We start from the raw sequence: 12,090 nt of genomic DNA, 5'->3' as shown, positions 1-12,090 counted from the left end.
CTATGTTGCTTCTTTAATTCTTTCAAAAAAGAAAAGTGGATCAAAAAGTATTTATTTGCTTCTCTCCATGACAAGTTGTGTCATGCCCCAGAAAGTTTCAGAGATTGAGGGACACAATATTGTGGTATTAAGAAACATTTGCCTTAGCTTATTTGGACGCTCTGCATGTTTCTTAAAACACTTCAACCCCGTTGCTTCCTTATTGGACATAACATTTTCTAGCAGGACAATTATCCAATCCCTATGACTAGAATCATGATCTTCTGTATTGAGGAGTATGACTATGAATTGGATAGTGTCCTGATCACCTGATTTACACAATACCAGCGGTATCAATTGCCTGTTAAGAGTTGAAAAACCACCCTCTTGTAAACTTTTGAAATGTGGTACCTACTGATGGAAACTGGCAACCTCTGCCTCTACATGTATCAAAACTAACAGAATTCATGAAATAACTTAGTAGCAAATTGTGCCGACTTTCAAGTCAGAGATAGCCAAACAAACTATTAGGTAAGTAGCAGTGGCTGATTTAATGAAAATCTGTGATTTCCTAATTGTAAACGGTCCTTCTAAAATTATTTCTTCCATATTTGGTGCTCGACAAAACCATGTGCTATATATCCAAGTAAAATATACATTTGGTTGCTTGCAGATTTTCACAGTGAATTAGTCTATGTCTTTAATGTACAGGATGTAATTTATCTTGTGCTATACATACGTAAAAGAAAACCTCCTACTCAGTGACATTGTATGGTCCAATTGTCTAAACGATTTGTAGAATAATACTTGTGTTTTGAATATGCAGCGGTGGGACCTTGAAGGAAATGTCAGCACAGGGCAAGAAGTAAAGTTTCCAGATGTTTATGAGGAATTTAACAAGAAAATAGCAGAGAAGAACAAGATTCTGCAGTTTAAATGCCGGAAGGTTGAACGTTCATACTGTTTCAGTGAGCCAGGGGTCCCATTGGTGTCAGAATATTTGGAGGTGAAATATCCTGTAAGTAATTTTTGTATTTTGTAACTTTTAATTTACTGTATTTATAATTTCTTAATTAATTTAGTTTTTTACACAGGTTTTATTGTAATGACGATGTTAATATCGATTAAAGGACAGAAATATTTTTTATAATTCGGAGTAATATCTCTAACAAATTGAGAAGTATTTCATTATACAGTGCATGTTTTTTAATGATCTCTGTATAGGTCATTGATACACAAGTTGACTCAGAAACTGAACTGAGACCTAATTTCTAGATCTGGCAGTGTAACTTATACTCGTTGACCAGTTGGATACCTGTTGTCTTCAATTTCCATTTTTGTGCTTTTCTTGACACACATTGGGGGAAACAGAACTGTGTGAAATGATGATCCCAAATTGATTCTTGTTTGAAATCTATTAACTGAACTATCCCCTATACATTTTATAATACATGGGTTTAGGGGTATAAGTGCAGATATTTCTGCTGATAACTGAGAACATTGTACTGAACAACATTGCATTATTATTTACTTCATTTGCAGACCAATAGTTACAGCTATTACGAGTAGTATGTTTTTAGGGGCAGCCTGATTCTGCTCCAGCATGAATGGGCAACCTGACACCATTGTCACCTGCTGGGATTATATGTGGATGCTCAGATCTTCATAATCTCAGTGGTCAAATGTGCTCCTGTCATGTGATTACTGTTTGTGTACTAATATTCTTGTTGTCACTCTGTGACCCAGTAAACCTAACAGTTGGTTATTTGAGACTTTGTGTTTCCTCATGTCCCTAGTTAGAACAACTTGATGGTAGGAAGATTGTCTGTTACTGTAGAATTACCAATGACAGAGAGCAATGTTTATGCAAAGAAGCACTGTGATGCAACTGACACGTCTCCATGGATGACAGCTGATTAACTGAGTCAAGGCTGCGTGGGGTAGCCGCGTGGTCTGAGGCGTCTTGCCACAGAGTGCATGTCTGCACCTATCAGCAGGTTCGAGTCCTCCCTCGGGCGTGTGTGTGTGTGTGTGTGTGTGTGTGTGTGTGTGTGTGTGTGTGTGTGTGTGTGTGTTGTCCTTAGCATAAATTAGTTTAATTTAGAGTAAGTAGTATGTAAGCTTAGGGACTGATGACCTCAGCAGTTTGGTCCCATAGAACTTACCACCAAACTGATAAAACCATTGTACTAAAAGCATCTCCTTTGCCAGCCGGAAAGGACAGTGGTTTTGTATTACTGATTTCAGTAAGATGGGTATACGAAAGAACAGTGCAGTCAAAGATCAGCAAGTCTGTCTTCCAAGAGGATGTTGCTAGCACTTCGATGTCATATGGTGAATCTAAGAAAGAATCAGAAAATTTGGAGAGGAGATTATTGATAGCTTCTAATTAAGATAAAATGTTCTGTTGGAATAAAATGTTCTGTTGGACTAATATTTCTTTGTGAGTGGAATATTTCCTCTTTTAAAGACCAAGAGTGAGTGGCAGTACTCTTTATCCATATGTAGATGAAATTCATGAAATTGCATGATGATCAGTAAATGTAGACATTGTGTGAGGCATTATTTGGGGCAGTGGCGGGGTAATTTTTGGAAAGGAACTAATCTGAGGACAACATCAGTTTCTCTGTATTGTTTGTTCTTATTTATGAAAAATATCTTATTTGGTGGAAGAAATACAAAGCTGGATTATTGCTTTATTTTTATTGTTTGCAAATTGTATATATGCAGTATAATGACAAACTAATTTAGTGGAAGGGAATTTTCAGGCCCAGTATCCACCGCTGCCATCTGATCTGAAAGGTGAAACATTTAGCCATGTATTTGGTACTCGTACATCATCACTGGAACTGCTATTACTAGACAGGAAGATACGAGGACCATGTTGGTTGGATATCCACGAACCACAACCTGTAGCAAACCCAATTAGTTGGTGCAAAATAGAGGTTTGGGAATAAAAATTGTTTTCTTTAATTTGTTAATAGAAAGTATGAATTGCCTTTCAAGGCATGTATGTGCTCACACCCAATTACTAAAATATGCTGCGTTGGTTTACATTTTGAATGAAACAGTTCCTTCGTAGAAGCAAGAATAATGAGGCAAATGGACTTAATTATGTATGGTTGCAGTAGTGTGTGGCAGCTAGCACATGTTTTTCAGTCCACAGATATAACTTTTAAATTAAAAAAAATAGAAAAAGAAAAGAAAATGCCTGCATTCAATAAGCTCAGCTCAACATTCATAGTTTCATTCAGAATGTGCCGACAGTCCGATTCCTGGTGTACATGTTTGTCGTTATTGTCCTCTCTCTCTCTCTCTCTCTCTCTCTCTCTCTCTCCACACCTGTGAGTGAAAATTTCATGATCACTGAGACTTGTTTTCAGTGTGCATTCTCAAAGCGCGCGCGCGCGCGCACACACACACACACACACACACACACACACACACCTGCGTGCACATCCTGACAGCACAGCACAATATTCAGGAAATTTCCACCATCGCCAGGAACACATTTCAAACAAAGTACAAGAAAATTAAAAATTCTGCAATGTCATCACTGTATACCCATATAGTCTCATACTTAGGTGACAGATGTACATTTGTGTACTACTCGTGCATAACTATGTACAAAGACTTTGTGATGATTTTATTTTTTTCGGATACATACACTTGTAAAGGTGTTCTACTCCATGTGTACGTGGCACTGATGCAAATGCTGATATTCATTGGTAGTGCAGAATAAAATATAAATATATATTCTAGCTCAAAAGCCTTTGTGGATATGATGTCCTGAAAGCTTATTGGCACTGTGGTGTCTGACTGCAAGAAAACAATTAAGCGTAGTCGGAACCCATGTGTAGGTTGTGGTTGAGTTGTTTCAGTCGAGGGTGACATTTAACAGTGAGGATCTGTTCATTTTCAGTTGGTTCATGAGCTGGTTGAAGGATTAGGAGTATCTGTGAATATGGCAATGGAGATCTGTTATGGATTAGGTTTTGTCTTTTAATGCTGTGTGATGTTCGATGGATCACTTGGCATAATCACGCCAATGTCTGGCGAAGTTGTTAGGTGTGACATGGTAGGATGATTGTGCCGGTGCCATTCATGGCAGATTTAAGGACTCACGTGGACTGCCATATTCTCACTTGTCAACCACGCGCTGTTTACATCAAGCTCTCAGGTGCACCTTTCAACAACCACCTTCCAGGACTGTGGTTTGAAATTTATCTGATGACAATATTTGATTTGCACACAGATTTGTTCAAGTGTGATTTGAACTTTGTTGTTACATAATGGCAACATTTGGTTCCTTTCTTATTAATGTGGGGCTGTCTTGATTCAATGTGCAACTGACTGCTGTGTTCCCAGTGAAGTGACTGCATGTGGGATGCACTGAGAGCATGAATTGTATCTACTCTCAGTCGAACCTACAGCAGGGTTTTAACAGTTTGGTAAAGGCCATAATAAAATCGTCAGCCTATTGATCAAGGAATTACTCATCATTGCTAGTGTGCTATGCATAGGTTGTAACTTACCAGGCTTACCTGCACAGATATCCTTGGTAACAGCACCTCCGTTGAAAACTGGCTGAAAGTAGGCTACTGTCAATAATGTAGTCCACACAAAACTGATTTTCAAACACTCTAATTGCACTTGAAGCTTGTCAGAACTCATGTTTATGGCCAGTTTGTCTCTCACATACTTCAGTTTCGTGCAGATAAATGGATAATTACATACTACCTTCAGTTGATGTTCTAAAATGTAGTTCAAGTGTAATAACCTAACATCTGCATAGTCAAACAGTTCAAGTGTGAAAAATAACAGTCACTTAAGATATCACCCAATACACTGTCCTTCCACTTGTATAGAATTATTAATGTTACATGTGCACAGCAATACTCTGTTCTCATTAATCAACTCTGTTATTATAAGTCATTGTTAAGAATTAAGTCTTTTGTGTCATGTATATGATCACACATGTAATTATAAAGAATTGCCTATGAATTATTGACTTATGACCTAAGATGTTGAGTCCCATAGTGCTCAGAGCCATTTGAACCAACCTATGAATTATTGAGTCATAAACACTAGAACATGGAACATGTCACAAACATAGGCTATTTTTGGGGATAATATATCCACAGGATCCTTCATACAGATGGGCTTAGATGTTTCTCCATTGCAATCTCACTGCAGACTTAAGTATTTCATGGTAGAAGTGGATCTCGTAAATGGTGATGCCGACGCAAACTCTTATTTTGAAAACTACGTAATGGTGGAAAATTTGGCTTGGCTCGAATTTACTGTTTTTAATGGACTACAAGAACCATTAAAATCGGGTTATAAAAAATGTTGCTAGTTACAAATTTAGAAAAATGCACAGTTGTGAAGAAGCCCCTTATTTACATGAAAGAGCACCATATTACAGTGAATTATGTATTTTGCCTTCATTGTTTTTTGGCCTGTTTCTTCTGCACTTACAGTGACCACTGAAAATATTTTAGAATAAAGCAAAATGCATTTGAGCTTAATATGACTTTCATTGCAGTTGCAAAAGACACTATTTAACCTATGCAACTTAAAGTGAATTACATGTAATTATTAATTAGTGGATTAATGAGTCACTGCTGTATGTCATTTTGTATAGAAAAATTGAACCAGCGAAACTTTGTAGTCAGTCTAGAAGCTCACAGTAGTTTTGACAAAATTTACAATGAGAAGTTTCAGCCTCTCTTAACTGGAAAGTCAATTAATACACAACATAATTAATTTCAGATAAAATAAAATGCATTACAATGAAGCTCAATTCTTGTACTGTTGGATAGCATAGGTCCCAGTCTCCTAATCTCATCTCAAATTTGCATGTTCATACTGCATTAATATTTTCAGTAAATGATATTTTCTAATTAACATGCCCTCTAGCCATACTAATTATACTGATGGATTCAGAGTGATTGAAAGAGTGCACTGAGTGAAAATGCTTTGTTAAATCAAATAGTATCTATATGGAAGTTTAATAAAATTTAGTTCCTAATGCACTAAGGATTGTTTCTAAAAAGTCTCTTATTGGTGATTATCATGACTAGTTCCACATTCCGAAATTTTCTCTCATGATGGAATCTATGAAAAAAGATGAAAGTGATTAAATGCATGTGACATTGTTAATAGTAATAACTGTGTTTTGGTATTTGCAGGCTGTATGCAGTAAAATGGGACATTTGGAAGTGAGCCCTGTAGATCAAAAGCCACCACCACCACTTGTTATTCTTGCATTGAATATACGCACAGTGGCTAATGTTCGTACATCTCAGTCAGAAGTGGTAATGGTTGGCTGTCTTGTTCACAATAGCTTTCCCCTTGACCGTGGTGCACCACAACCACCATTCCAGCAACACTTTTGTGGTGAGTATAGTAGAGCTTAAAAATCTGTTACAACAAAATGAAGCTAATTCCAGAGAAGTAAAGAATGATCTATGGGTTCTACTCCCTTTATGCACATCACGCATTTTAATCATAAATGCAATAGTGTGTAGTAGGTCTGTAAGAAAATTACTAGTTGTACCTGGAAATATTGTATTTGGTCTTAATGCAGTTGGTAGTCCTGAAACACACTAGCCCTGTATTAATTCTGTCCTGACAAAGGTAAGTCATTATCATGACAGTAATGGTTTCTTAAGGGAATATTAATGTATTTGGTACATGTATTACTAACTGTAACGGTCAGGCACAACAGAAAGACTGTCACAAAATAAGTGTTGGGCCAAAAGGTCTTTGTCAAAAATAGACCACACACACACACACACACACACACACACACACACACACACACCAGGTAGTCGGCTTCAGCTGCCAGAAGAGTCTGTGGTCATGTGTGTGCAAGTTGTATTAGTATATATATGTGTGTGTGTGTGTGTGTGTGTGTGGTCTATTTTTGACAAAGACCTTTTGGCCAAAAGCTTATTTTGTGACTGTCGTTTTGCAGTGTCTGTCTGTGATCAGCATCTCCGCTACATGGTGAGCAGCAACTATCCTTTTCATAATATTGTTACTTCCATCCTGGATTTTCTATCATTTGATTTTAACTATTCCAGACCTCTTTGATTAAATATTTCATGACAGCTTGCTCAAGACCCGAAGTTGTGTAGTCAAGGGATAAATTTGTTTCAGTTTTAGTTAAAACAAACCAGTTCATTACTACTCTAATTCCAAGGTAAGTGGGTAGTCCTTCATCATTTTATGTAGAACAAACAGTAACATGTTTCTTAGGAACCCTACTGCTCCTTGCACTTTTTATTCAGAGACATTAAATTGCAGAACTTAAGAATCCAGCAATAGACAATGGCACCATGCCTCTACAAAAAGCTACAGAACTGATAACTAACAGCAAATCCCAATAGCAAATTGGTACAGAAGATGGATGGCAAGAACAAAATGGGACTAGAAATCGTAATCCTCCTAGCCGGCCAATTTCTGACTCACAGTTATTTCATTTTTGAATACCAAATCTGTAAACAAATTCGTGATACTATCAGGGGTGTTCACTTGGCAGTATCTGACACCAACTTATTTATGGGCCATCTGGAGGAATCCTTCCTATCCACTCATCACCTGTAACACCTTGTCTAGTTGAGATTCATTGACAACATTTTTATGATGTGGCCTCATGGCAAGGACAATATTTGCTCTTTCCTCCATAACATCAACACCTACTCCCAAATCCACTTCACCCAGTCCTCCTCAACTCAGTGAGCCACCTTTCTAGATGCCGAACTTCACCTCTCAGATGGTTCCATCAATATGTGTGTTATATTAAGCACACCAATAACCAATAGTACCTCCACTTCGACAAATATTATCTTTTCCATGTCAGGAAGCTACAGTCTCATTTCCAATGGTCGTTGCATGTGCAGTGGAAAGCAGCAATTGTTGAAATATACTTTTAACCTTGCCAGAGCTTTTGTTAACTGACAGAATTCTAACCAGCTCATCCACGAACGGAACTCCCATGCCATCTCGTCTTCTGACACCAGTAACCCTTTTAACCAGCTACCAACCAACACTTCTCTAATAACCCAGTATTACCCTGGCCTCTAAAAGTTCAACCACACCCTTCACCAGGGCGTCAACTATCTCTTGTTGTACCCAGGGGCGAATTTAGCTGTTTGCTGCCCCAAGGCAGAGAAAAATACTTCCACTCCTCATTTTGACGTTAATATACCACCAAGTAACTTACATCTGTACGTAACTGAATACTACAATTGCTGCTGCTAACAGTAGTAGTAGTAGTAGTAGTAGTAGTAATTATTATTATAATTATTATTATGATAAATACATGCATATTGAACGTAGCACACTCAAATCAGGCAGAGCTGTTTACAATGCGGTTTCTTTGTAGCAAATTAATCGATCATATCTTCCTCTAGTTACTTTGTCATATCAGAATTCAGGACTGTTGACTCGGTCCTGCGACGTGGGTGATCTCAAATAGCTCGAGTCTTTCGAGGAGAAGTAAAGAGCACTTGGATGAAAAGGTGGTTGCTGCGATTGACAAAAATATTCATAGTGCAATCTGCAAATTTGGAAACAGTTTTTGAACGATGTTTTCTTGCAACACACTATACAAAATAGTTAGGGAGTAGGTGTTTATTTTGTTGCTCTATATGTATGCTATAAAATCAACAACCTCATCACTAAAAAAAAAGTTATGTTGCAGTTTTTAGCACATTACAATAGTTCAGTGTTTTCTTGTCCAGGAAAATTGATTTTTTTCTTTTCTCCAATTCAGTTATCGATCTGACCATAAAACCAGAAATGTATTCACCTGAAAATTTTCCTTTCTTTCTAAAGTAATGCCAAGCTTGGCTATTTTGTCCACTTTCAGTTTTCATGACTTTTTACTTTTTGTGACTGTTTTGTACATATTTATCTTCCTCTTTTCAGTGTCAGCTTTTTCATATGTGTCATACATACACTGATTCCTCAAATATATTCAAGTAAAGAATTGTTCAACTTTATTACTGTCTCATTATCATCATCAACTTTTTCCAATAGTTTATTTGTAGCATTAAATCTCTTCAACATCACTAATCACAGAGATGTCAGTATCACAGTTTCCAGACCCTGCAGACTGCTCAGCATTCCAGTCACCTTGCATCTTATTAAAGCCTTTTGAGTTTCATCATCCTGAACAACTTCGAAGCTAATATTATTTCTGCCAAGTGCATATTGAGACTATAGCAGGAACTGTGACACCCTGACCAGTTTGTTTTTGAAGTTCATTTTATGGAATCTGAAGTATTTCATTTTAACGCCAAAATATTCTAACCGCTCATCAAAGCAGAGAAGAAATCATAAAATTGTTTCAACAAATGGAAAAATAATGCCTGCTGAGGAATTGCGTCACAAGCAGCCTTCAGTTGGCTTGAGGCAACTGACATTGCATACTTCAGCATCGGCTATAACACGACGGCAGCACTTGTATTGAATTTACACACGCCGTGTTGGGAGGTGCTCTGCCCTCCTGCCCACCACCGTTCTTCACCATCTGTTGTACTGCAGTGATGGTTGCCTTGTAGCAGTGAAGTTCGACGAAATTGGCCTGCCATCCAGATAGGGCCTATTCACTCCGCTGGAATGTCAGGTACACTGGTGTCCTATCCTGGTGGGAAGGAAAGACTTCCACTTCCTCCCACCTGCGGCAGAGGTAGACCGGTGTTGGACTCTGCGACTGTTGATTATGGCAAGGAAGCCATCTCTTCCTGTAGCGGTTATTGTTGTGTGTAGCATGCAGGAAACCTACAACAGACTTACGCCAGACGTCACTTCGCTGCAATCACGGAATTAAGTGCGAACGTCATTTTCGCCATTGATCCGTCCGACTGACTGCCTTACGAGCTAAACTGCTGGGGTATTTATGGAGTGAAGTAATAGCTAACATTTACCTGACATCACTTGTCATGACTGCATAGATCTTGCCATTGCAAAGGTATCAGTGGTTTTCCTTTTGCTGTGCTTGCTTAACGAGTTTGTTATAGTGTAGAACTGGTTCGTAAAAGCTGTTGATACTGTTTGTTGCACTTTGCTTTAGCTTTTCTTTTGTCACAGAATGAAGTTGACGTGACCCTGTTTTGGTACTCTCACCCACTACATTGTGCTGAAGTCTGCAGCCTGGCTCAGCAGAAATGCCAATATTGAGTTTTGCTCTGATCCAGTCTCGGTGGCAAGACATTTCCATCGCGGGTGCCTCGTTTCGAAATTGCTGGAATGTAGTGAGATAGCATTGCTCTGGAACATAAAATTTTTTACCCATTTTACTGCACCATATGAGGTTGGTACGCAACGTACGTATCTTCTTAAAAAAAATTGGCCTGTATTTTTAGAAAAAACAAACAAACAAAAATCGTAATCTTTAATACAGTAATCGTACTCCATTTATAAAATTCTTTATCAACTGTAACTATGTTACTATTTCTACCCCCCACTATATCGTAACGACCTCCTTATACTTTGGTGCATTCATATTTCCCAAGAATAGTTGTATTTCACATGATCTGTTATCCTTTTGAACTACTCATTCAGGACGAATAGTAATACAGTGTTTCAAAAAGGACTGTACAACTTTGAAAATTCGTATAAATTAATTCATAGTATCTACAGAGCATTTGCATTAAAGATGGCTGCCTTCACTGGACCCAAGTGTGCTAGCTGTTTGTTTCGGTTTGAGGAATCAGTCGGTGACAACAGTTCAGTGTAATTTCCGTACTGAGTATGCTAAAGGTCCTGCTAGGAAGAGGAAAATGACTAGAGAGGTCTTCTCCAGTCCTTTTTCCTTCAACCCTCTTCCTTTCCTTCAACCCTTCTGGCTGAAGAAGGAGCCACTGGCTCTGAAAACTTGCCAATTAAACCAAATATTGTGTGTGTTTTCTGCCGCCATTTGATGAGGAGATTTTTTATCTGTCCAATTAATTAGTGAACCAGATTTATAAAAAGGGTGAAAAGATAATGTAGAAAATTACTGGCCAAATTGTTTACTCCAGCATTTCCAAAAGTTTTTGAGAAAGCATTGTGTAGGAGAGCAGTGGTACATCTCAGTACACACAATTTGCTGTCAAACTCTCCTCTGACTTCAGGAAATGAATATCACAGAAAGGACTATTTGTTCTTTCATGTGAGAGGCAGTAGCAGGGCTAGAAAATGGATTGAGGACAGTAGGTATTTTCCTCGATTTAACCCGCGACAAGCTCATTTCAAAGCTAATGAACTGATGATGTAGAAATGCTTTCTTTCATATCCCGTGCTTCAATTAATCTGTGACTTGACAGTTGATTTCAACAATAGCTTGCTAGTTGTGCCATTATTTGAAGTGGTGTGCAGTGTTAGATTTTTTTCTAACACGGGAGTCTTTATATAACAATTACTTCTCCTTCCGTGGAATACCGCCTTGCTTAGTCTTTACGTAGCAATTACTTCTCCTTTCATGGAATACCGCCTTGCTTCACTTTTAGTCTGTTTCTTGTACTTGTAATATGCAGCTATGTTAGTTTGTTTTCTTCTGAAAGTGTTCAGCATATGTTAAATCTTTTGTAAGAAAAGTCAGTATTCTTATTGGGTTTTACGAATTGAATGAAGCAATTGTTTATACAGAGTACATGACATTCTCTGTCGGATATGGAAATATGTAAAACTTGATGTGGCTGGATGAACCACTAGACTAGTGTATTTAAATAAAGGGTCTGTCATCAGATAATGACGCACACTCTGAGCATGAAGTGATCAATACCGTAATAGATCAGTCAGACAGCGAATATGATGCTTCTGATACAGCTGTTTCTCAATATACAGATCGTGAAACCTTTCTTGGTAAGGATGGAATAACAGAATGGTTGAAGCAACACACTCCTCCATCAAAAACTGCCTGTCAGAATATTGTAACACAGCCTCCAGATGTGAAGGGTGTTGCAAAAAATTCGAAAACAGTTTTGGAATGCTGAAAATTATTTTTTCCAGGTAGTGTAATGGGTCGCATTGTGGAATACACAAACCAAGAACTTGACAAAATGGCAGTATCTTACGCACGTAGTGTTCATTACTGCCCACAGACATATTTTGAAG

At 38.0% G+C, this 12,090-nt stretch overlaps 1 protein-coding gene across 1 annotated transcript in view; it reads left to right on the top strand.

The window, feature by feature from the left end:
• Positions 1-12,090, top strand: part of LOC126458438 (DNA polymerase alpha catalytic subunit) — a 263,548-nt gene that overhangs the window by 75,052 nt on the left and 176,406 nt on the right. The window contains exons 11-13 of the mRNA XM_050095493.1: positions 806-997; positions 2,748-2,924; positions 6,174-6,381. Coding sequence (XP_049951450.1) covers positions 806-997; positions 2,748-2,924; positions 6,174-6,381 — 577 coding nt within the window. The remainder of the gene's footprint in view (positions 1-805; positions 998-2,747; positions 2,925-6,173; positions 6,382-12,090) is intronic.

This window comes from Schistocerca serialis, chromosome 2 (genome assembly GCF_023864345.2).
Source record: "Schistocerca serialis cubense isolate TAMUIC-IGC-003099 chromosome 2, iqSchSeri2.2, whole genome shotgun sequence".
NCBI classification, from domain to species: Eukaryota; Metazoa; Arthropoda; class Insecta; order Orthoptera; family Acrididae; genus Schistocerca; species Schistocerca serialis.
Note: the sequence above shows the minus strand (reverse complement) of the source record. Positions and strands in the feature narration are given on the sequence as shown.